This window comes from Procambarus clarkii, chromosome 13 (assembly GCF_040958095.1).
Source record: "Procambarus clarkii isolate CNS0578487 chromosome 13, FALCON_Pclarkii_2.0, whole genome shotgun sequence".
Lineage (NCBI taxonomy): Eukaryota > Metazoa > Arthropoda > Malacostraca > Decapoda > Cambaridae > Procambarus > Procambarus clarkii.
The window spans coordinates 48841584-48868599 of NC_091162.1; the positions used below are offsets into that span (position 1 = coordinate 48841584).

At 46.0% G+C, this 27016-nt stretch overlaps 1 protein-coding gene across 3 annotated transcripts in view; it reads left to right on the plus strand.

Moving 5' to 3' along the window:
- Positions 1–27016, plus strand: part of LOC138364304 (ipis-1-like) — a 48925-nt gene that overhangs the window by 11385 nt on the left and 10524 nt on the right. Inside the window, exons 2-6 of one of the 3 annotated variants that reach the window (XM_069323900.1) lie at positions 10758–10802; positions 18571–18894; positions 19040–19178; positions 23409–23652; positions 25507–25790. In XM_069323900.1, the coding sequence (XP_069180001.1) occupies positions 18572–18894; positions 19040–19178; positions 23409–23652; positions 25507–25790 (990 nt within the window). In that variant the 5' untranslated portion in view covers positions 10758–10802; position 18571. Of the gene's footprint in view, positions 1–173; positions 720–10757; positions 10803–18570; positions 18895–19039; positions 19179–23408; positions 23653–25506; positions 25791–27016 lie in introns of those variants that run through there. The other 2 variants (XM_069323899.1, XM_069323901.1) reach the window with 2 other exon arrangements.

A 27016-nucleotide genomic window follows, 5' to 3' on the forward strand; every position in this document is an offset into this window, starting at 1 on the left:
CCATATCAAGTGGCTGCACAACTCTGGGCTTTCCACTTACTACTCCCTCACTGTTTGAGGCGGAAATCATGTCACAACATTACTGTATCCTCAACCCTAAAATTATATGAAACTCTAAGGATGAAATACCTGAAACATCTACATAAGTACCCCCCAGGCAAAAGAAGAAATCAGTCTCTCTCACTGCGTCTTACATGTCAATACGCACTCAAGCACTCCCTTATACAATCATGTGTCCACAATGAACCTCTGTTCTGCTCATAGAGGCACCTTAATTAATGCGTATATCTGGGTCCTCCAAAATTCAGGGAAATCAACTGCTTGAAATATTTGCTTGAAATCAACTCCTCACCATGGAGTTCTGCTCTACCTCAGAGTTCAGGATACACAAGGCAGTTCGAAGTGTAGGATGGCGGTCCGCGAATTAGTTCAGTATTCTCAGGATATTTATGTACCAGTGAGCCCAAAACATGGTTTTTGTTCATACGACGGGTACAGCAACGCATTGATAACGCATCATAGGGAATTCTTACAACGTTGGATAAGAAAAAAAATTGAAAAAGAACGAGTTTGTGGCAAGACTGTGGCACCAGCCGGCTGAGAAGAGAAGAATTTGGACCACCACATGGAGATGAACTCTGGCCTACAGGGACGTCAACAATTAAGGCGGATATCGTTTCATAAATCACCTAGTTGTGCTTTAGGATGCTTACTTGCAGGTGAGTGACTCTCAAAGTCAGTCATACACGGTGTACATTGTTTTATTATATAATAATTAGCTTTGTACTTAAGTTAAAATACGAAAAAGTATCTCGAGAGTCTCAGCTTGGTACTAGTTTTTTCACACCTGTGTGTTACATTACACTGCCACCGACTAGCCCCCCCCCCCTCACCATAACACGCTAATGTAAACACACACACACACACACACACACACACACACACACACACACACACACACAAACCAGCCTACCGCCAACCTCACCCCTCGCCCCAGAGACTGACCTTCCGTCCCTCACCCACCTGATTGTTCTCCTTCCTCTCTCCCCCGCTCTGTCTCTCCCTCGCTCTCCCTCTCTCCCTCTCCCTCACTCCCTTTCACACTCTCTCTCCCTTTCACTCCCTTTCACTCCCTCCACCCCTCCACCAGTTAACCCCACCCCCCACTGTGCCACCCCCTACAATAAACACACACACACACACCCAAGCAAATGTAATGTGATGAAGATAGGCGTAGGGAACAGGAGGCCAGATACTAGATATCATCTGGGAGATGAAATTCTTCTTAAGTCAGAGAGAGAAAAAGACTTGGGGGTAGACATCACGCCAGACCTGTCCCCTGCAGACCATATCAAAGGGATAACATCAGCGGCATATGCCAGGCTGGTCAACATAAGAACGGCATCCATAAACTTGTGTAAGGAATCATTCAGAACTTTGTATACCACATATGTCAGACCAATCCTGGAGCATGCGGCTCCAGCAAGGAGTCCATATCTAGTGAAAGATAAGACCAAACTGGAAAAGGTTCAAAGGTTTGCCACCAGACTAGTACCCGAGCTGAGAGGTATGAGCTACGAGGAGAGGCTACGGGAATTAAACCTCACTTTGCTGGAAGACAGAAGAGTTAGGGGGGACATGATCACCACATTCAAGATTCTGAACGGAATTGATAGGGTAGATAATGACAGGCTATTGAACACAAGGGGCACACGCACTAAGGGGCACAGGTGGAAACTGAGTGCCCAAATGAGCCACAGAGATATTAGAAAGAACTTTTTTAGTGTCAGAGTGGTTGACAAATGGAATGCATTAGGAAGTGATGTGGTGGAGGCAGACTCCATACACAGTTTCAGGTGTAGATATGATAGAGCCCAATAGCCTGTACACCTGTTGATTGACGGTTGAGAGGCGGGACCAAAGAGCCAGAGGTCAACCCCCGCAAGCACAATTAGGTGAGTACACACACACACACACACACACACAGGTCAAGCGGGATGGTAAGACAAAAGAACGAAGCTGTTGGAGAGGGACTGGACGAGTCACACATGGAGATGATTGCTAAGGCATGGAAGGAAATCAGTGGGGAATTGAAGAACCAGAGGGAAACTATATGTAAGCTGCAGATAGAGCTAAGTGCAGCACAAGAGGAGATAAAAGGCCTAAAAACAGGCCCTCCACAGACTCTGGTCCAGGCAACCAGCCCCCAGGTACCAGATGTAGCAATGGCAGGGACCCCTACAATTGGTCCAACCTTTGCTGAAATGCTGAAGAGCCCAGATGCTATGTACACAGTCAAGGAAGTTGTAATGAAAGCAGTAACCTCACAGGAGGCAGCTAGATGCGCAAGCCAGCTAATGGAAAGGAAAAGAGCTGTAGTAGTGATAGGTGTGAAGGAACATGAGGGTTCCACAAGGGAGGTATGGGGGACTAAAGAAAAAGCTGCAGTGGTAGGGATATTAAAGGAGATAGGAATGGAAGGGGCTGAACAAGACATAGAACAGTTTTTCCGGATTGGCCAGTACAACAGACAAAAAGAGATTGATCAAGATAGTATTCAAGAGCGAGGTCCTCAAAGAGGATATCCGAGGTATGCAAGGAATTACAAAGAGGTATATGTTCAGAGGGATATGACTAGAGACGGGATAGTAAGGGCAGCAAATGAAAGGAAAAGGTGCAAGGAGAAGGAAGGGAGCCAGGGAACTTCAGCCTCCAACCCAGCAATCCCAGAGGGGAGTGGGGAACCCCAATCCAGCAACTCGGGAACCCCAGGGGGGAATGCAACACCCCAGCCCACCACCCAATAGGGCCACCCCTATCCCCCCAGTGTAACAAACTAGGCTGTTGTAAGAATTATTCCAGAAGGTTCCAGAAGTTTAGAGTAGGGACCTGACCTCAACAACACACATTCCTCTGGGAATTATCAGGTCTGAGTCACAAATGGCGGGCATCTTTGTTCATAGTTTTGTATAATGAACCATCCTATAGTATTCAGTAATTTAGAGTAATTAGCCTTTATTCATTTTGTATTAAAATTGTATTGTATAATAGTGCTGGGTACAATATCAAGAGTATTCTAATTATTGAGTTTAAGTCACCATCAGTGACGTCACGAATCAGATCTAACTTGTAAGGCGGAGTGACCGGCGGTCATAGGTCATCAGGGTTGACATGTCTACTATTTCTCAAAGTTCAATTAACCATTTTGGGGATCGGGAACAGCTCTGCCGTTAGATGTTTGTGTAATTTAATTTCAGTAAAATAATTCAACCAGTCTGGATCAATTCAGTACAAACAGAGGTTAATTGTTATAACTTAAACCTTGCTAAGTAACTGGGGTAAGCGATGCGGAAGGATACAATGCTCTAGTCTGGGCTAGACCAGACGAGGAAGAGATCAGTGTGGACTCCAGAGCAACTGGGAGAGGTCAACCATCTTACCTCTCCCCAAGACCAGTCCAACATCTTTAGCTGGTAAAACATAGAGGTATAGTTGCTATTGTTATGTATAGGAATAGTCTTCATTGCCATTCAGGTCAAGTAGGGAGTGTTAAAGTGACAGGAAGTGAACATATTTAGATTTTGTTTTAGTTTTTCTTTTAATAAATTAATTAGGTAATAAATTGCATTTTTATTATTTCCATGTGTTTTATGTGTACACTTGTCCTGGTCACGTGGTCCACACGAGGCAGAGTTGGATTGGGCGCCGATTCTAACATCGAATTATTCCCGTGTAATTAATTTTACACTCATAAGTTTCCACGGTCATCGGTTATAGTGGGGATCAAGCCCCAAGGCTGATTAATTAGCGTGATCGATCCAGACCTCGATCATTGCTCGGTGTTGCTGGTCTGGTGGTGGCAGCGTAGAGGCGACTCTAGGGTTTTGCTCAAAGCCTAGGTCACGTCATACTGGGTGTAGAATCCTAAGTCGGTCAATCGTCTTAGGACCACGTGGCGTGGAGTTGGCTTTGGTAAAAGTTTTGGAGTCCCTTGGTAGAGAATAAAAAGTAAGAATACGGGTAGAGGGAAAAGAAGGAAAGATAAGTAGAGAGAAACCCTACCCCGTGTTACAATGGTGCACAGCGGTGGTTTCAACAATTTTGTTTGAAATTGTTGAAAGGCTCACGCGTCTAGCCGTTCGAACACGTGCGCGGATGCTAAGGAGACAGCCGCGGGCCAGGATTAGCAGTGCGCCCCACAACAGTGCGTTTGAGTGGGGATTGGCGAATCTTGGGTCATGCGGGCTGATATGATTAAGGTTTAGTTAGTAAGATTAGGCTGTTAAAATAGATTTATTGAAAAGGAGACCGCTCCGAGTTGATTGGACTGGGTACCATACTCGACCCATTGCAATTAATTCAGAGGTGTTGGGAGCCGCCATACTCTCAACAGCAGTTCCGTGTGGGCTGTCTGGGCGGATATATCTGTGGGACGCCAGTAGATAGTCCGAGGGCGTTATTAGACGACCCAAAACGCTAGGAAAAACGGAAATCCGTGAAGGGCGTTGCGGCCTCCGAGGGACGGACTAGTAACCTACCTAGCAGCGATTCAACAACTAAGTGATCGCACACTTAGTGGAGGTTGAGTCGTCCCTAGTCATAATTGTTGCTGAAAGCTGCGTGTCGCTCTGTTGGAACCTAGATGGTCGAGGCCCCTAGGCTAGGTGTGGTACGGCGAGCCGGTAGGAGCAATTATAAGATTAAGTCGAGTGCATTTTTGAATTAAGTATACTTCAATTTATAAAGTAATTTCCGTTTATTTTCGTTGTTCTAGAGATTAATTTTTTTTTCCCCTTACATTCAATCCCCGGTTAAAAATTTTTTTTTTTTTCAAAGTGTTTAGCATTTTCTTGCATATTAGGCTAAGTGCGTACATTAAGCTTTGCTATTCCCTGTTGTATTAGTCTAAGTCAGAGGCGTTGTTACTAGAGTGTAGTTAATCCTCTGGACTTAGGGCTATTGGTCGGTCACTATAGTAAGTGAAGGAGTTTAAGGGATAGTAAGTTGCGTGTAAATGCTTAATAGAGTCCGTGGAATATTTCTAAGTATTTTGGGATAAGTTTTCGGCTAAGTCAATGTCGGAAAGTCGTTAACTGTAATTAATTTGTATTCGTGGGTCACGTGTATGATCTGGGTATCATTAGGATTCTCCAGTCGATGCGAGTGATAGTTTCTAGTTTTTTACCAGTAAGACGGTAGAATTGTGTTTTTAGACTTAGAATTCTGTTTTCAGTAGAAACGTAGGTGGAAAATTTTCTAAGTCCAGCTTGGGCTAGAATCTGACTTTTTGGCGAAAATTTGAATTTTCATGTTTTGTGTATATTCTAGGGTCAGTATTACTCTCTAGTGCGCGCAAGGGACGTAATTCTGTCCGTAAGGCATTAAACAGTGATAATAACATTTTTGCCGAATTTAGTTATTTTTCGAGAAAATCGTGTTGTAATTTTGTCAGAGTCCATTTGAGGTGAAAATCTCGGATTTTGACGAAAATTCGAATTAGTGAGTGTTGAAACCGCCCGATGTGTCAGTATTGTTCTGCATACAACGTCAGTAGTAAATAATAACGTATTTATATCTGGGAACGAGAAACCCAAATTTTTGTGAATTAAAGGAGTTTTGTGATATTTGGGGTGATAGAAAAATTTTTCCCTCGGAGTCAGAAAAATTGGCAGAGTCCAGCAATTGAGTAAAAACGCAGTTTTTGATAAAAATTCAATTTTTGGTAAGCATATATAGGTCCTGGGTGTCTATATTAATCGCTAGAGCGGTTTATTAACGTAAAACTAGTTATTTTCCTTCAGAACAAAAATTTTGATTTTTCAGCGTTTAAGCGAAAAAGCGCGGGACTTAGTTTTTTCAGCGCAGCTGGTCCCGCTCCATCAGTCATCAGGGGCCACGCTGCTCACTTCAAGTGCGTTTAGTATTCAAGTACAGTAAATATTCTTTATTACTCCATCACGAGTGCTGCGCGTTAGTTGCGTTATCATTTAAATTGTTTTTTTTTTTTTAACGTAAAGGACTTAGGTTTCAGCAATAGAACTGCGGGATATTTCACGGTCAGACACGAGTGCGGGGCAGACACTCATTCATTGGATTCACTTCAGCGATTCTCTCGATAAATCGGTGTATTTCCTACTTTGGGTTTTCTACTTTAGTAGTTTTCTCTTAGAAAAGAGTTGTGATTTTTTTTTATTTTTGTAAGGTTACGGTTGTAGTGAGTCCGGGTCGAGAGTGCACTAAAGGGTATTTTAGAAGAGACGTGGCACACCAGGAATCACAGAAAATGTTTAACCCAGATAGTGACCAGTCAGTAGGGACCAGTGGGAGTGGAAGTGTAGAGGACAGCGCCTCTTCCGACACCACTGGGGATCGCTCAGGTGGCTCAACTGACGCCACAGGTGGGGTCAGTGGGACTGAAGCGACGAATTCACGGGTTCTGCATGGGACTGGGCAGTCGAGGGTATCTTTCCATCCCAGTAGCGATACTATTATTGACATGAGTGGGGAGTCTTGCGAGGAGTCGTCCCATGAGTGGGGAGAGCCGTCTTGGGTTCCCCCACAAATAACATCGACGCCATGCCAGCAGGGCAGACAGGGGGCCTCGGTTAGTATGGCAGGACGTCCCACTTCGCTCGGAAGAGAACAGCAACCCGTTCAACGGGAAAATGAACAACCACACCAACAGCAGGAACTACCTAACATAACACCAATTAGCGTGATCGATCCAGACCTCGATCATTGCTCGGTGTTGCTGGTCTGGTGGTGGCAGCGTAGAGGCGACTCTAGGGTTTTGCTCAAAGCCTAGGTCACGTCATACTGGGTGTAGAATCCTAAGTCGGTCAATCGTCTTAGGACCACGTGGCGTGGAGCTGGCTTTGGTAAAAGTTTTGGAGTCCCTTGGTAGAGAATAAAAAGTAAGAATACGGGTAGAGGGAAAAGAAGGAAAGATAAGTAGAGAGAAACCCTACCCCGTGTTACACCAGCACAAACCCTTCCTTGCCACTGCACAATGCCCATCAAAAAATCAAAATCCTCCCTCTCCCCTTACCCCAAGTATCCCCCTGCTTTCTCAGCCCCTGGTCTTCTTCCTGCCCTAAGGAGGCCCAGGCGAGACCTAAGCCCTCCATCCCCCACTCCACCTCCCCCCAAACCCCTGTCAACTACACCGCAGGAGGGCGTGCCCTCTCCCCAAGCAATCACTGCCCTCTCACCCCCCCCCCCCAGGACTTCTTCCTGCCCCAAGCAGGCCTGAGCAAGACCGAAGCCCTCCATCCCCCACTCCACCTCCCCCTAAACCCCCTGGCAACTACCTCACATTAGGAGGAGCCTACCCAAGTAGCAATGACCATGGAAAAACTTCCTACACTTGTGGGGAGTGAGGGTGAAATTGGATATAAGAAAGTGAGCTTCAAGGTAATGTACTCAAACATTGATGGGACTAGCAATAAAGCAAGTGAACTGGCCGAAAGGGCGCAAGAAGAAAACCCTAATGTAATAGGACTCACATAAATAAAATTGTCAGGAGTCATAACAGATGCTGTGTTTCCAAAGGACTACTGTATAGTAAGGAAAGAGAGGGAGGGAAAAGGAGGTGGAGAAGTGGTCCTGCTGATAAGGAAGGACTGGGGTTTTGATGAGATGGAAATTCCAGGAAGCTGCAGACAGGTTTATCCCTGTCCAAAAGGAGAAAAACGAAAAAAAAACAGAAAAACCCATGGTTCAACCAGGAATGAAAGGTAGCAAAGCAACTGAGTAACAGAAATTAGAGAAACTACAGAAATAACGGAACACCGGAGAGCAGGGAGAGATACCAGAGGGCCAGAAATGAGTACATCAGAGTGAGGAAGGAAGCAGAGAGACAGTTTGAAAATGACATAGCGAGTAAAGCCAAGACCCAACCAAAGCTGCTCCACAGCCACATCAGGAGGAAAACAGCAGTGAAGGAACAAGTGATGAAACTGAGAAAAGGGGAGAACAGATACACAGAGAATAACAAGGAGGTGTGTGAAGAATTCAAAAAGAGATTCCAGGAGGTCTTCGCAATAGAACAAGGAGAAGTCCCTGAATTAAATGAGGAGGAGGCAAACCAAGCAACCTTGGAGGAATTTGACCTCACCAGTGATGATGTCAAAAGGTGTCTGCTGGAGCTGGATGTGACAAAGGCTGTTGGACCTGACAGAATCTCACCACGGATACTAAAAGAAGGTGCAGAAGCACTAAGTGTGCCACTCTCTATGGTGTATAATAGGTCACTGGAAACAGGAGACTTGCCAGAAAGTTGGAAGACAACTAATGTAGTCCCAATATACAAGAAGGGTGACAGGCAAGTGGCACTGAACTACAGGCCAGTTTCCCTAACTTGTATACCATGCAAGGTGATGGAGAAGATCATGAGGAAAAGGCTCGTAGAGCATCTAGAGGGAAATAACTTTGTAACATACCACCAACATGAGTTCAGGGATAGTAAATCGTGCCTCACAGGTTTAATAGAATTTTATGACCAGGCAACAAAAATTAGGCAGGAAGGAGAAGGGTGGGCCAACGGCATTTTCCTGGACTGCCAGAAAGCCTTTGACACAGTACCCCATAAACGGCTGTTAAAAAAGTAGGAGCAACAGGCAGGAGTAAACGGGAAGGTGCTCCAGTGAATAAGGGAGTGCTTAAGCAAAAGGAAACAGCGAGTAACGGTGAGGGGGGGAGACATCAGAGTGGCGAGATGTCACCAGCAGAGTCCCACAGGGCTCAGTACTTGGACCCATCCTGTTTCTAATATATTAACGATCTTCCAGAGGGTATAGACTCGTTCCTCTCAGTGTTTGCTGATGATGCAAAAATTATGAGAAGAATCAAGACACATGAAGATAGACAGAGATTACTGGATGACCTGGACAAACTGGAGGAATGGTATAGAAAATGCCGGCTAAAGTTCAACTCAAGAAAGTGTAAAGTAATGAAATTAGGCAATGGGAGCAGGAGGCTGAACACAAGGTATCATCTGGGAGGTGAAATCCTGCAAGAGTCAAATAGAGAGAAAGATCTGGGGGTTGATATTACACCGAACCTGTCCCCAGAGGTCCACATCAAAGGAATATCAGCGGCATTTGCTAGACTGGCCAACATAAGAACTGCCTTTAGAAACTTGTGTAAGGAATCGTTCAGGACCCTGTATACCACTTATGTAAGACCAATCCTGGAATATGCAGCTCCAGCCAGGAGTCCATACCTAGGTAAACACAAGACAAAGTTAGAGAAGATTCAGCGGTATGCCACCAGGCTCATCCCGGAACTGAGAGGAATGAGCTACGAGGAAAGGCTAAAGGAGCTGAACCTCACATCCCTGGAAAACAGAAGAGTAAGGGGGAGCCGGTCGGCCGAGCGGACAGCACGCTGGACTTGTGATCCTGTGGTCCTGGGTTCGATCCCAGGCGTCGGCGAGAAACAATGGGCAGAGTTTCTTTCACCCTATGCCCCTGTTACCTAGCAGTAAAATAGGTACCTGGGTGTTAGTCAGCTGTCACGGGCTGCTTCCTGGGGGTGGAGGCCTGGTCGAGGACCGGGCCGCGGGGACACTAAAAAGCCCCGAAATCATCTCAAGATAATCTCAAGATAAGATAGGGGAGACATGACAACCACCTACAAAATTCTCAGGGGAATTGACAGGGTGGACAAAGACAAACTCTTCGGCACGGGTGGGACACGAACAAGGGGACACAGGTGGAAACTTAGTACCCAGATGAGCCACAGAGACGTTAGAAAGATTTTTTTCAGTGTCAGATTAGATAATAAATGGAATGCACTAGGAAGTGATGTTGTGGAGGCTGACTCCATACACAGTTTCAAATGTAGATGTGATAGAGCCCAGTTGGCTCAGGAATCTGTACACTAGTTGATTGGCAGTTGAGAGGCGGGACCAAAAAGCCAAATCTCAACCCCAGCAAGCACAATTAGGTGAGTACACTTCTTCCCCATCCTCGAAGTTCTTCCATTTACTTCTTCCCAAACAAACCTGCAATTCCATTACCATGCCAAGAAAAATGTTTTCCTGACAAAACATAAGTAATAAACCTATATCCTAGTATTAAAACTTGCCCTCTGACAATGCTCCGCGCTGTCCAACTGTAATGGGTGCTCCCCCATCCTGGACGGATCCAAGTTGGAAACATGTCTTGACACGCCACTGGGAGCTTTTCTTCCGGCCATGTCACTGGGTGCCGCTTCTCCTCAGTTGCTCACCAGACACGGAAGTGTGAAGGTGCACCGCTCCTGCCGCCAGCATGTCCACTCAACTCCAAACCCCTATATTTGCTAACTGGCTCAATAAAATTACTACCCTATATATACACATGTTCACTATGATCGCTGGGCACATGATCAAACACTGATAGCTAATCTAACAACTGATTAAACAGGCTTAATACAGGGATCTATGACACAGGGCGCTCACTCCCTGGTGCTCAACATGACACAAAAATCGCTATAAGACTGCTTCACAAGGCTTCTTCTAGTCCTGACTTGAGTACATTGAGTCGCCCAGCAGGCTCCACAACAGAAACGCCTGCTTACTTCCTTCCTCTTGAAGGAGCACACACAATTAAAATTCCACAAAGGCGCGACCAATGCTCACTTCTAGGTCGCCTCTAATTTATCCAAATCATAGAGAAACGGTGTACTGTGTCCCCAACGGTTTCCTCACACTTGCGAACAAGTAGCCTTCGCTCCACCACTATCACAAGGAACTATTTTCTTCTTCCTTTCAGGAGCTCAACAAAGTACAACCATCTCTGACAACTGCTGTAGCTCAGGTGAGGTCACAACGTCCTGCTAGCTTCATGTCATGTCACCAAAGTATCGACATCACATTTCATGTTACTTATTACCAGATGCTCGTCCTCTGCTAGTATTTTTAAATTATTCACTGGAATTTTTTTTTCTCTGACTTCTTAATCTCAGGTCCAGAAAGCAGAATAACTCTCTCTGGGTAGACTCGCTCCACCATGCTACATGGGGTTATAAAAGGGGGAAGGGAGGGTTGACTGAGCATTTGAGTGGGGGCAGGGAGGGTGAGGGGTAGGTAGGGTTTCTGTGTGGCAGAGGGTGGTGGTATTGTCCTCCCTCTGGTGTTGCTGGGATGCTGGTTGTGGTTTCCCCCCTTGCCTCTGGGAATGTTGTGTTGGGGGCTGTGATTTCCTGGTTTTCTCCTCACACACTGTACTTCATCCATGCTTCTGCTGCCATGGCTCTCTCCTCCCTTGACCTGTCCCTCTGGAGGAATACTTTTTGTATTCTCCCACATATTGCAGATGGCTCTTCCTTTCTAGAATATCCTCCTTCATGGTCTTGTTTACAAACACTATCTTTATCAGGCGGTCTCTGTCCTTGTTGTACCAGCACAACCTGAAAAACCTCCTCAATGTTTTTTTCAGCCCCTTCCATCTTTAACCCCTTTAGTATTCCATTCACTCCCTCTCTGTCCTTACTATTCCATTTTTGCCTATTGGGGCCTTCCTGTTACACACACAAATCACAATAGTGTGATGCGTCAAATGAACAAATCCACAAGGGCCGTGATGAGGGCTCGAACCTACATCTTAGCAGATCCCAGAGGCTGCCTTAATCGACTAGGCCATGACATGGTCAAAATAATTGCAACCGGGAGTTCATTTTCCTTCTCATGGATCCTGCAGTCTCTCCACGACACAAACCCAGGGTTTTACACAATTCCCCCATGCACTCGGGCTCTGTCAGATCCTCTCAGACATAGGTTCGAACCCTCATCACGGCCCTTGTGAATTTGTTCACGAGCCTTCGTGTTCTCTGATGCCCAGAGCTGCCACTGATCTTTTTCTTTCTAGCAGCTGACTGGTGCACCTTGCTGCTTCCTGTGAGGTTGCTGTTTGCGTGGCTACCTCCCTCACTGTGGCCATTGCTTCTGAGCTCTTTTCCAGTATTTCAGCAATTGTTTCATGTACAGAGGCATTCCTTTCCGATGAACCATTTCCATCATCCCTTTAGATGATTATCTGAGGTTCAGGCTCCATATTGTTCTCACTGAGGGTTTTTATCTCCTCCTTTGCTGGGTCAACTCACTTTGCAGGTTGTTTATTTTATACTTCATTTCATGCATCTCCTTCCTGATTTCCTCCCAAACTTGGGAGAACATTTCCTTCATTAAGTCAATTTGACTTTTCCCTGTGCTCTTGGTGTTTGTGTATTTACCTAGTTACTCACCTAGTTGTGTTTGTGGGGGTTGAGCTCTGGCTCTTTAGTCCCGCTTCTCAACCATCAATCATCTGATGAACAGATTCCTGCGCCTACTGAGCTTCATCATATCTACATTTGAAGCTGTGTATGGAGTCTGCCTCCACCACATCACTGCCTAATGCATTCCACCTGTTAACTATTCTGACACTGAAAAATTTCTTTCTAATGTCCCTGTGGTTCATTTGGGTACTTAGTCTTCACATTTTTCCCCTTGTTCCTGTACCACCCATGTTAAAAAATTTATCCTTATCTACTCTGTCAATTCCTCAGAGAATTTTGTCGGTAGTGATCATGTCTCCCCTTACTCTTCTGTCTTCCAGTGTCACCGTATGTGTGTGTGTAATTACCTAAGTGTAATTACCTAAGTATAGCTACAGGATGAGAGCTATGCTCGTGGTGTCCCGTCTTCCCAGCACTCTTTGTCATATAACGCTTTGAAACTACTGACGGTCTTGGCCTCTACCACCTTCTCACCTAACTTGTTCCAACCGTCTACCACTCTGTTTGCGAAAGTGAATTTTCTTATATTTCTTCGGCATCTGTGATTAGTTAGTTTATATCTATGACCTCTTGTTCTTAAAGTTCCAGGTCTCAGGAAATCTTCCCTATCGATTTTATCAATTCCTGTTACTATTTTGTATGTAGTGATCATATCACCTCTTTTTCTTCTGTCTTCTTGTTTTGGCATATTTAATGCCTCTAACCTCTCCTCGTAGCTCTTGCCCTTCAGTTCTGGGAGCCACTTAGTAGCATGTCTTTGCACCTTTTCCAGTTTGTTGATGTGCTTCTTAAGATATGGGCACCACACAACTGCTGCATATTCTAGCTTTGGCCTAACAAAAGTCGTGAACAATTTCTTTAGTATATCGCCATCCATGTATTTAAAATAATTCTGAAGTTAGAAAGCGTGCCATAGGCTCCTCGCACACTATTCTTTATGTGGTCCTCAGGTGATAGTTTTCTATCTAGATCCACCCCTAGTGTGTGTGTGTGTGTGTGTGTGTAGTGGGTGAGTGTCTATAGTGGGTGAGTGTATAGTGCCTCACCACCACACATCACCAACACCCATCACCACTACCCATCACCACCGCCTATCAACACCACCTCTCACCACCACCCATCACCACTATCCATCAACACCACCCATCACCACCACCCATCACCACCGCCCATCACCATCACCCATCACCACCACCCATTACCAGCACCCCATCACTTGCACGCATCACAACCACCCATCACCACCATCCATCAACACCACCCATCACCACCACCCATCATCACCACCCATCATCACTACGAAGCCTCACCAACACCCATCACCACCACCCACCCATCACCACTGTGAGGGATCTAGATCCCTCAGCTAGTTTTCCTAGTTTCTAGATTAGGCTAGTCACTCTAGAAACTGAAGCTTTCAAAATAACATATGCTTGTTGGGTGTTGAATGAAAGCTTATGTTATGGACTATCATTTGTGAGTAGTTAGAAGTCTGTGATTGCTCTGTAGAGAGAATTACAGAAATTTTTATGTTTCTGTGAAATAGGATGAGGAAGTACTTGACTAAAACCGTTAGAGGTGGGGGAAGAGTGGAGCAAACGTTGCCTTTCCCCCCCACATGGGAGACATCACGCCACTCTCCTTAGGCCTCCCCCTCCTTGTGACATCACAGGACGCTCGAGGGTGAGTGAGCCTGATTGGTTTAGGCATGTGTGCTCCAAGCCTAGTTTTGGCGCGAAGAGCTATGGTTGGATGCGGCACGAGGGAGCCGTGCCGGCTCCAGGCTGATTGGTCAAGACGAAGTAGGGAGAAGGTATGGGCATTTTGAGTTTCCCTAGCGCGGGAAATCGTCAGTCTGAGCAGGGTAGCAGGCGCACTAGGACGCGTCTGGGTGGAGGGGGGAAGTTTTCCCCCTCCACCCCCGTTAATCGCTTCTCTCGTCCAAATTACTCATCGAATATGGCACTCCTGCCATCAGGGGTTGTGTCAAGGCCCAATTAGGTGAATTGGGGCCAAGGATTTACAGAAGGAACAGAAAAAAAGCTAAAGAGACAGTTGACTGGGTTCACCCATGAGGCAGCTGGAGCCTCATGATGTAACAGGTGGGTCGAGTATCCTGTCTAGTGGCAATGGACGATTGGTGTTGGGCAGTGTAAGTGTGTGTGATATTACAGGCCCATGTTGGACTTTGCTTTCTGCCAGGCTGCGTCAGTGTGGGGACGCCGCCGGCCATTGTAACCCCAGTGTAGAGCAAGGTTGTGATTCCCAGCTGCGTGGGTACTCCTGTGGGCGGCAGCCTGCCAGCCTGAGGCACCCATGTGCGCGCCCGCCCGTGCCGCCCACCTTGGCCAGCTGCTTGGGGGGGGGGGGGGGGGGGGCCACCCGCGCAGCCAAATCCCCACCCCCACCCCGCGCACCAGCTCAGCCGGCTGGGGTGCTATGACGTCATGCGCTACCCGTGGCCACCCCCAGGCCACCCAGCGGCTTGGCCCGGCCCGTGCGCGGCCACCCGCGCAGCCAAACCCCATCTCCCCCTCTCAGCTCGGGAGGGGCGCTGTGGGCCACGCGGTGGCCACATGCCTTGGCCACTTTCCCGGGACAGCCTAGGGCCACATCTTGTCGACGCATGGGGAGCAAGCAAGCTAAGTGTTGACAGCTAGTGTGGTAGTTGTGGGAAAAATAAGGGTTGTGATAGGACTATTATCATTGTGTTACAGTGTGATGCATACCGGTGGAAATTCACGGAAAGATTTGTCTCAGAGCCTCGCCAGGCTAGAGAAGCAGCTGAGTGACAGCTGTCAGTAGGGTCCAGATGACTGATAGGGCGGTACCTGGAGATAGATATTATACATGGGACCACACTGTAGTATCATAATGTATATATATATATAGTAAACTGACTAGAGTATGTAACCGGTCAGTGTAGAGATTTACCATATAAGTGATCCAGCCTGTCGATTCTATATAATCGCTCAGACTGGATTAATGCCATAGAGTACCGTAAAATTATAATCATTAGAGGTAAGCAGGCCCGGTTGCAGGGATGTTAATGGGGGGCCCCTGAGGTCTGTGTAGTTAGCTACATTTACTTGATGATATAATTTTCATTGATTGTGTGAATGCCATTTCTATGTGTTCATTTGCATGTTTATGTACTGTGTTGTGTGGTAAGTCAGTAGATGTTGTTGCTGACTGATTGCCTAATGATGTCATTAGCATGAGGGGTATGCTGACGGCATCATTATGTTGCAGGTTTGTGCAGTGTTGTTATCAGTTTATACGATATTATTGCCCCAGGAACTGTGTTGAGGGTTTAAGGGACCTCTAGGATTATTCAGGGGAATTCACAGTACTTAATGAGAGCAGGCAATTGATGGGTTAATTGCCTTGCTGAGGTAAGTGTGTGTGTGTTCACAGTATTCCTTTGCAATCGGGTGCAAGAAGATAAGGGGGGGGCAGTAATATTAGTATACTTTTGTGTGTTGCACAACCGTGTGTCATTATTGTGTGGGCACAGTAATTAGCGAGTTGCAGTAGCCGCAACAATATGTGGGCAGTGCTTTTATGATGTTGCATGCCATTGTAGTGTGACCTATGTAACGCTGGGGTTACTTTGTTTCTTTAAGTTGTGTTGAGGACTTAAGGATTCAGTGAGTTAATTAAGTAAGGGGTAATTAACTGGATAAGGGGTGCACACTTAGTATTGTGGAGTGAGTGAGGGTTGTTAAGAGAGAACAGTGTTGAGCTTGAGTGAGATACGTCTCGGGAGCAATTAATTGTCCGTGTGACAACTAATTGACCACTCTAGCTAATTATGTAATTAGCCTTCTCATCATGAATTCACGTAGTGGGAGAGGATCTGTCAGAGTCTGTCAGTATTTGTGTTAACGTAATATGCTCGAGACTAATTACCTTTCTGGGGTATAGCAATTAGTGGCTCAGGTTAATTAGTGGAGTAATTAACATTGGAGAGCTCCGGTGACTCGGTAAAGCGAGGTCATGGAGCTAGCATAAATCGTTGTATTAATCATATCCTGTCTGAGGACAGTGGATTATTGGCACATCTTGTTAATTAGGGTAATTAACTCCTTTCCCGTGAATTCACAGTGTTTGATGAGACCTGCTTAGGCAGTGCGGAGTGAGACGTATTTATGGATGATTAATTATCGGTCCTGGTGACAGTTAATTAATTGCTCAGAAGTAATTAGGGACTTAATTAGGGTAATTAACTCTCACTAGTAATTTTTTGACACAGACTGTGGAGAAGCTACCAAGTTAGGGTAGGCTTAGTTAACGTAACTCAATGGGGATGTAATTAATGATCCGTTTGACCTTAATTGAGAATTACTCACTGAATACTTGCTAGGAGTGAAGTGTGATGTAATATATGTTTGAGTTATTGTTAACAAGAGAGAGACAAGTGTTGAAGATTAACGTAGAGTATCATCATGTTGTTGTCTAGTGTGAGACAATTGTTTGTGATTACCGTAGTACTTTGTTGCTGACTGCTGCGATCAGTCAATTAACGTAATTAATCACTTAAGGCAATTTCTTTTGGTTGTCGTCTGGTGACGAGAGTAGAGTCATCTAGGAATTTGTGGAGCTGTGTCCCAGAATCCCGCCTTGCCTGTCTTTGTTACTGTTTACAACAGTGCAACTTCTTGTTGGGAGTTGCAAAGAGTGTTCACACTGGGTTTTGATAGGGAGGGGGTCACTGTTGGACTACCCTCCTAGTTACGTGGGTCTCTCCTGGGGGGCGGGAGGACCCCTAAGTTTGTGATTATAGTAGCTGTCAGGGAAACCGAGACACTATTGATTGCCTGCTTGTGTCTTTGTCTTCAGTGAATATCCTTCATTTGTTCAGTTAGTTCATGTTGTCAGCCCGAAGTGTCAGCAAGATGGAGCCTGCTGTCACTTCTCGAGGGGCTGTTGAATAGCTGTGTTGCAAATGCCACTTGATGTACAATAACGTAACCATTCGCTGTGGTGTAACTTAGTCTGTGATATTTTTCTTTGTTTTGCAATATTGCGTCATCAGTGGGCACACCTGTGTTCAGGTTAGTTCAGTATGCAGCCTCACAGCAAGGGTTGCTAGTTAGCTGTTTGTTATCGTGCCACTGGATGGACTTTAACGTAACGTAAACTCGGTAATGTAGTAGTTAGTCTCTTGTTATTAATAAATTGTTATGTTATAGAAAACGGTCTTTGATGTCAACCCTTCAACCATATTATTCCACCATATTTCTGCATATTATTAAATGTTGATGTGATCTTGATAAGGCGGCTGTTCTTGGGATTTCGAATTCCAATTCATAGTGCCACATCAAATATAAATATTTGATTGTGAGAACCCGTCGGTTACCCTTTATTAGTTTTAACGTCCTGTTTATTTAGGAGGAGCCAGCGGCCTATTGTGGACAGGTTTTCACCCTTGGTGGTGGAGGCCTGGCGGTTTGCTCCCGCTTTTCCTTTTTCTATTGGACTGATGCTTAACTGCCGTGAGCAGACTTTAAACTTGTAGTCCACCTCCTAAGGGAGGTAGGCGTAGAGAAAAATCTTACAACCACCACCCATCACAACTGCCCATCACCAGCACCCATAACCACCACCCATCTCCACCACCCATAACCCCACCCATGACAACCACCCATCACCACCACTCATCACCACCACCCATCACCACCACCCATAACCCCCACCCATGACAACCACCCATCACCACTATTCATCACCACCACCCATCACCACCACCTGTCACCACCACCCATCACCACCACCCATCACCACAACCCATCACCACCACCCATCACCACCACCCATCATCACAGCCCATAACCCCCACCCATGACAACCACCCATAACCACCACTCATCACCACCACCCATCACCACCACCCATCACCACTACCTGTCACCACCACCCATCACCACAGCCCATCACCAGCACCCATCACCACCACCCATCACTAGCACCCATCACCATCACCTGTCACTACCACCCATCACCATAGCCCATCACCACCACTTATCACCACCACCCATTACCACCACCCCTCACCACCAATCATACCCACAACCCATCACCATCATCGATCACCACCATCACCCATACCCCCCCCCGCTCCCCCCCTCCTACCCCCCATCACCACCACCTATCACCAACAAAACTATTACACCACAACTCTCCTCAGACGACTGCGAGCTTCTACTTATAAAAATATTTAATTCAATAAGATATTGGTATTTGTAATATAATAAAGTAGTCATCAGTGTTGGTGGAGCGCCGCTGCTACAGTTCTCTTCCCCACAGTATGAGGAAGCTGTGGTGTGCAGCAGTGTTGGTGGTGACGCTGGTGAGTGTGGTGAGGCCTCAGTGTATCTCCAACAATGACAAGCTGGTGGTGACCTCCCCACCTGACCTGGCCCACATCACCCCCTTCAGCTTGGACCTCTTCAAGCAGCTCTATCCATCCACCGCCACAGGAAACTTTTTCTTCTCGCCCTACAGCGTGTGGACCGCCCTGGTCCTGGCCTACTTTGGGTCTGCTGGCAGGACTCGTCAGCAGCTGCAGGACACCCTTCGTCTCAGAGACCCTTCAACCACTCTGGCTACCTACAGGGCCCTCGACCGTCTGTGAGTCTACTCACATTCCTCACTTGTCATCTTAATTACTATCTTTTGTACTTAAACAATTAAAATTTGTATTACATTTATCTGTATCAACGTGCGATGTTTACCAATATTTGTGGTATATATATTGTTACTTATGAACGCGCAGGTATGCTGAGAGACAAGCCAACACCACAGAGTATGTGATAGACTTGGCCAACAAGATATACGTGGACGCAGACTTCGCCCTTCGGGAGTGCGTGAGGGAGGTCCTCCCTACGGAGGTGCAGACAACCAACTTTAAGAAGGTGTGATATATTCTGCATGCAGGCGGCAGTACTGTAGTTAACTTGTGACTGTTGGAGTGTGTTGGTTCACTCAGATCACCGACCCTTGTTATTGCACAGATGGATAGTGTCATCACGTGGGAACCCTTGACAGCACTACTGCACCTGTTCTACTGAGCGTCTCAGCACCACAGCTGAGACCCTCTGACACACCCTGTATTGCTCTCAGCAGCACCAGTAAACACAGCAGCAACATTACAGCTGCGACACTCTGACACACACCATGTACTGCTCTCAGCAGCACCAGTAAACACAGCAGCAGCACTACAGCTGAGACACTGACACACACCATGTACTGCTCTCAGCAGCACCAGTAAACACAGCAGCAACATTACAGCTGCGACACCCTGACACACACCATGTACGGCTCTCAGCAGCACCAGTAAACACAGCAGCAACACTACAGCTGAGACACTCTGACACACCCTGTACTACTCTCAGCAGCATCAGTAAACACAGCAGCAGCACTACAGCTGAGACACTGACACACACTATGTTCTGCTCTCAGCAGCACCAGTAAACACAGCAGCAGCACTACAGCTGAGACACTGACACACACTATGTTCTGCTCTCAGCAGCACCAGTAAACACAGCAGCAGCACTACAGCTGAGACACCTCTGATACACACACCATGTACTCCTCTCAGCAGCACCAGTAAACGCAGCAGCAGTTCTACAGCTGAGACACCTCTGACACACACTATGTACTGCTCTCAGCAGCACCAGTAAACACAGCAGCAGCACTACAGCTGAGACACCTCTGATACACACACCATGTACTCCTCTCAGCAGCACCAGTAAACGCAGCAGCAGTTCTACAGCTGAGACCCCTCTGACACACACCATGTACTGCTCTCAGCTGCATCAGTAAACACAGCAGCAACATTACAGCTGCGACACCCTGACACACACCATGTACTGCTCTCAGCAGCACCAGTAAACACAGCAGCAACACTACAGGTGTGTGTGTGTGTGATCCTCTATCCATCTATCATTCTATCCGTCCAGCTTATTTTTCCAACTATCATTGTATCCATCCATCTACTCTTGTAGATGTTTAAGTGTTTAAAGTGTTTCTTTAGAATTGTTATTATATAATTAAATGGACTGTATTAATAATAGTTTCTTGTCAGGTATTTCCACTTACACAAATTTATGGGTCAGATTGATAACATTAAATTTGAAATTGAAATAATATTAATTCAATGAATTAGTTAGTAAGTTACACTACTATTGGTTAATGGTGAGAACTTTGTGGCTTAGCTGGAAAGACGTATCCTTCCTAGGTCAGTCCAGACACGGAGTAGATAACGTGGATCAAACATGCAAAATAGACCTCGTGGTCCCTGCGTCCAGTACTCCCACGTGTTGAAACTGGTGTGGTACCCTCTCACATCTCCATCGTATATGTGCCAACAATTTACGGTATACTAATTGCTACAACTTACTATTCACATTGCAATTATATTCAAGGCAATACCCAATGGAATTAAATGAAGCTTACTTGGTTTATTTGTAGGGCATGCCTCCTAACCCGGCTGAAATTCTAATCTTATAGAGTTCGTAACAAAAGAATAAAGATTTCAACTGGGACAAGTTCTCTTGTGGTTGGAGGATGTGGCAGTCCGATGTATGGTAACTTGTTCTAGGACACGTCTCTGCTGCTCAACTTGCCCCTTCGAGAGATACCCTTCTCTTATAAGTACAAATATGGCGGTAAAAGGGAGTATTATGGTACATCCAATCGTCAACAACGCCATGTGCTCAGCTACTGCCGCTGTGCGCGGCGTCCTACCTCCTCCCTCACAGCTTTTTTTTTTTTTAATTTATATATACAAGAGTTCTTACATTCTTGTACAACCACTAGGACGCATAGCGTGTCCGGCAAGTCCTTAATCCTATGTTTCCTGGAATACGACCCCCACGAAGAATCGTTTTAACAATAAGGTACCCATTTTACTGTTGAGTTAATCAGAGGCTACAGTTAAGGATCTGCGCCCATTAAATCCTCCCCGGTCAGGATACGAAGCCCTGGACAAAGCGCACGCGGAACGCCAGGCGAGCGTCTTACCACTACGCCACGGAGACTGCTATCTAACGGAGGAGACTGCTATGTAACGGAGACTGCTATCTAACGGAGGAGACTGCTATGTAACGGAGACTGCTATCTAACGGAGGAGACTGCTATGTAACGGATACTGCTATCTAACGGAGGAGACTGCTATATAACGGAGACTGCTATCTAACGGAGGAGACTGCTATGTAACGGAGACTGCTATCTAACGGAGACTAGCTTATAGTCACGACACCTCTTTCCGGTGTAAATTTACATATGAGAGGAGGTAGATGCTAATTTATGAGCGATTTTATAATCCTCAATTATTATGAACAGTTTTATACTGTTTCTGATAGCCTACCGCAAAGAGTTCAATAATTTAGGAAGAGTTATATTAAGCTAGAATTCCCAGTATGATCCCTCCTCTTTCTCCATGAAACATTTATTCACGGTAGTTTTAAATTTTACTATAAGAGGAAGTCAAGGAATTCATCCTATTTATTAATGGAACTCAATCTAAGATGGTAATCGCGAATAAAGGCAGATTGTAGATGAAGTTTTATGAAGTGTTAGGAAAAGGAATAGTCACCGCGAACATGTGGCGACTGACCCGATCATCCCTTTGCATGTTCTAGAACTTCTAAACCCTCAATTATCAGATTATTAGTACGGTTAGTTAGATTAGTGTTTTAACGCAACGGATTTTATCTTATTGTATCATGGGTTAGCATTTGGGGTGTCGGAAATTTCCGACAACTCTATCCATCTATCATTCTATCCATTCATCTATCATTCTATCCATCCATTTATCATTCTGTCCATCCATTTATCATTCTGTCCTTCCATCTGTCATTCTGTCCATCCATCTATCATTTTGTCCATCCATCTATCTCTGGATGGTTATCCATCTATTCATCCATGTATTCATCCATCTATTTATCAATTATCTATTCATTCATCTATCCGGCCATCTCTCTATTCATCCATCCATCTACCTACTTTTTGTCTTTCTCTTTATCCCCCCATCTTCTATCTCTAAATAGACCTTTGTTTAGAGTTTTAATAGAATCTCTCTCTCTCTCTCTCTCTCTCTCTCTCTCTCTCTCTCTCTCTCTCTCTCTCTCTCTCTCTCTCTCTCTCTCTCTCTCTCTCTCTCTCTCTCTCTCTCTCTCTCTCTCTCTCTCTCTCTCTCTCTCTCTCTCTCTCTCTCTCTCTCTCTCTCTCTCTCTCTCTCTCTCTCTCTCTCTCTCTCTCTCTCTCTCACTCTCTCTCTCTCTCTCTCTCTCTCTCTCTCTCTCTCTCTCTCTCTCTCACTCTCTCTCTCTCTCTCTCTCTCTCTCTCTCTCTCTCTCTCTCTCTCTTTCTAAGAAAAGAAATTTTGAGTGTTTTTGTTTTCAACTTAAATAATAGGCCATTGAGTGGTAGGTTTGGGACGTTGGTAAGCCACACGGTATGAAAGAGTTGTCAGGAGGAATGGAGGAGGCAATATAGAAGTTGTGTGTTTATGGTAGTACGGCTGAAGTTTGAACATCAGAAAATATATTTATATTTTCTCAAAATCAGTAAATAATGTTGTATATTATGATAAGAAACATGCAGTTTAGATTTTTTATTAAAAAGTTACCCATCTGTTTTGTATCTGTGTCTCTGCCTTTGGCTGTGAGGGCATGGGAGTCTGTGGGAGTTGTTGTGGCTATACTTAATTTGTTTTATCGGGCTATGATCGAAATAATAACAAAAACAATAATGTCAATTTCCCAGTATCAATGAATAACGCCGCACACTATTAAAAAATTATTTATATGAAATTTTATTCAGAATATTTACAGGGTTAGCCAGCAGCCAGTGCCAAAAATTGTGGTGGGGGTCTGAGTTTGGACCTTGCATCCTGTTCACTTATCACTTCTGGCGACCCTGACCAGCCAAAGTTCATCCCATACTACAGACCATTCTTTCTGCAAATTTGGGTGAATCTAGTCATAAGAGAAACTTATCTCTTATCTGCTTGTTTGATCAAAGCCTAAAACTTTGAACAGACAGACAGACATTTTCACTTCAGTATTATAGATGTTTACCCTCATTGTTTAGTTTACCCTTATTTTGTGTAATCCGTTTTCTTTTATTCCATCTATTAGGGCGACGAGGCGGCTGCAACAATCAACAACTTCGTTAACAAGGCAACACGAGGCAAAATCCCGGAACTAGTGGATGGTGGAGTCGTGCAAGACAAGGTGATGGTGCTGGTGAACGCCGCCTACTTCAAGGGTCTCTGGCTGGCGGCCTTCAACACCAGCGCCACCACCAAGGAGAAGTTCTTCCCCACCCCGGGCCGGCACACTCTTGTTGACATGATGAAACAAGTTGATTATTTCAAAATTGGTAAGTTAAAACACACAAACACACACACACACACACACACACACACTACATACCAGTTGATTGACAGTTGAGAGGCGGGACCAAAGAGCCAGAGCTCAACCCCCCACAAGCAAAACTAGGTGAGTACACACACACACACACACACACACATACACACACACATGCAGGGAGCCGGTGGCAGAGCGGAGAACATGCTGTACACGTGATCCTGTGGTCCCGTGCTCAATTCCGGGCGCCGGCAAGAAACCATGGGCAGAGTTTCTTTCACCCTATGCCCTTGTTACCTGGCAGTAAATAGGTACCTGGGAGTTAGTCAGCTGTAATGGACTGCTTCGTGGAGGGTGGGGGTGTGTTGTGTGGGTGTGGGGAAAAAAAGTAGTAGGAGAAACAGTTGATTGACAGTTGAGAGGCGGGCCGAAAGAGCAGAGCTCAACCCCCGCAAGCACGACAAGGTGAATACACACACACACATAATGTGTGTGTGTGCTGCTAAATGTGAGAGGACACAAAAAAGTATTCCTCCATAGGGACATGACAAGGGAGGAGAGAGCCATGGCAGCAGAAGCAAGGAAGACACACAGGGTGAGAGGAGAAAATCAGGGAACCACAGCCCCAATACAACATTCCCAGAGGTGAGAGGGTGGGGGGTAACTGCCAACCAGCATTCCAGGAACACCAGACAGTAGGGCAGCACCACCACCCTCCTCCCCATAGAAATCCTCCCAGTCCCGAACCCTCCCTGTCCCCACTCAAATGCTCAGTCAAATCCCCCATTCCCACCCTGTCACCCCATCCCGATTCCCACCCTTTTGCCCCTCCGCCCTTTCCAGCCGAGTTCCCTACCCCATCACCCCATTCCCTCCCAGTCCCCCCTCCCCCTCACCCTATATCCTCCCAGTTCCCCCTCACCCCATACTTTGAGGCCGCTTCGGGCCGAGATGGTCTCTGTTTACCTCTAGATGCTGGCGGCACTTTGCCTCTAATGTATGCTGCACTGTGATGTTTACTGTTTAGGAAAACTCCGTCTGGATCCTCCTCTGAGACCAGGAGGTCATATTGATCTAAATGTGTGCCATGATAGGATCTAAACTATTGGGACCAACTAAAGAGCCTTAAACTGTATTCTCTTGAGCGCAGGCGGGAGAGATACATAATAATTTACACATGGAAAATAGTAGAGGGGCTGGTCCCAAACCTGCACACAGTAATAACAGCACATGAGACCAGAAGGCATGGCAGGATGTGCAGAATACCCCCGTTGAAGAGCAGAAGTGCAACAGGATCTCTCAGGGAGAACTCTGTCAACATCAGAGGCCCGAGACTGTTCAACACCCTTCCGCTACACATAAGGGGCACAACTGGCCGACCCCTCACAGTGTTCAAGAGAGAACTTGACAAACATCTCCAAAGGTTACCTGATCAACCAGGCTGTGACTCATACATCAGGCTGCGAGCAGCCGCGCCCAACAGCCTGGTTGACCAGTCCAGCAACGAGGAGGCCTGGTCACCGACCGGGCCGCAGGGTCGATGAGCCCCGAAATCACCTCAAGGTAACCTCAAGGTCAAGGTAAGGTCACCTGAAGGAAACCATGTAACAGTGATGTCTTAGAGCCCTGCGGGGTCTCGTAAGTGTTTATAGGAGAGACGTTGTGTGCACCTCCAGACGTCGTCATGTTGTTGTAGGAGACTAGTGTGACAGTCCTGAGAGTGAACACTGGTTACAGTGGACTGTGGTTGCAGCAGACTAGTGTGACAGTCCTGAGAGTGAACACTGGTTACAGTGGACTGTGGTTGTAGGAGACTAGTGTGACAGTCCTGAGAGTGAACACTGGTTACAGTGGTCTGTGGTTGCAGGAGACTCGAGTGAGCTGGGAGCGACGGTGTTAGAGATGCCGTACAAGGGGAAGGCGGCGTCCATGTTGGTGTTGCTGCCTCACAACACCCCCGGCGGCGCCCCTCGCAAGACCTCCACGCCCTTGGCCGCCCCTGGCAACTCCGCCACGCCTTTGGACGCCATGCTGCGGCGCCTCTCCCACGACACCCTCCGCCACGCCCTCGCCAACCTCAGGAGAGAGGAAGTTATCCTCAAGTTTCCTAGGTTCAGGCTGGAACAAGTGATCACGAAGGACCTGATAAAGGTAGGTCATCACTTTGTTGATTTTATCATAATATTGGTAACCTTTGGCCAAACATTTCTTGAGTTTAGTTAAACCATTATAAATATACTTCTCAAAGAGAGTGTGGGATCTGTTAAGGTTATTGATGGCATGGCAAGCGTGTTATTGACGGCATGTCAAGAGTGTTATTGACGGCATGGCAAGAGTGTTACTGACGGCATGGCAAGCGTGTTATTGACGGCATGCCAAGAGTGTTATTGACAGCATGTTTTGAGTATTATTGACAGCATGGCAAACGTGTTATTTATGGCATGTCTAGAGTGTTATTGACGGCATGGCAAGAGTGTTATTGACGGCATGGCAAGAGTGTTATTGACGGTATTGCAAGAGTGTATTGACTGTATTGCAAGAGTGTATTGACGGCATGACAAAAGTGTTATTGACGGCATCGCAAGAGTGTTATTGACGACATGGCAAGCGTGTTATTGACGGCATGACAAGAGTGTTATTGACGGCATGACAAGAGTGTAACGCCAGGAGCTGTGTTATGGTACCTGTGGTATGATCAACATGTTACCACACTGTTGATCATGTAATCCCTCCCCCTCCACTGTTCTTCATGTTAACTTTCATGAACTCACTGCGTTATACCAAGACATTTGCCTGTCTCGTCCCCTGGCCCTTGTGGCGTGACATAAAACATGTGCCCAGATGATTCTGTAACATTCTGCAATCATCTTCTGTTACCTCTGTTTTCCGTAACATCATTATTTTGGCATCGTTCGACAACATTAACATGCACAAGGTCACTCCTTCAGGGAGATCATTAACATATATTAGGAACAGTAGTGGTTCCAGAACCTATCCTTGGGGGACCCACATGTTACATTTCTCCCGCTGGAAACCTTGTCTCTGACTGTGACTACTCTCCATCAAGTATTTCCTTACCCAGCTTAGTGTTTCCCAAGTGTGCCAGCCTGTTCAAGAGCCTTTCACGAGGAACATCATCAAATGCCTTTTAAGTGTCTAGGAAAATGCTATCTACCCAGCCTTCTTTTTTTTTTCTTATTCTAGTAACCTTGTCATAGAACTCTATCAAGTTTGTCAGGCATGACTTTCCCCTTCTAAATCCTTAATGTCGTTCTGTTGCAAAGATCATTCTCTCTAGGTGCTCCAGTATTCTCGACCCGATTACTCAGTCCAGCACTGTACAAGGAATACTTGTCTGTGAGTCTGGTCTCTAATTT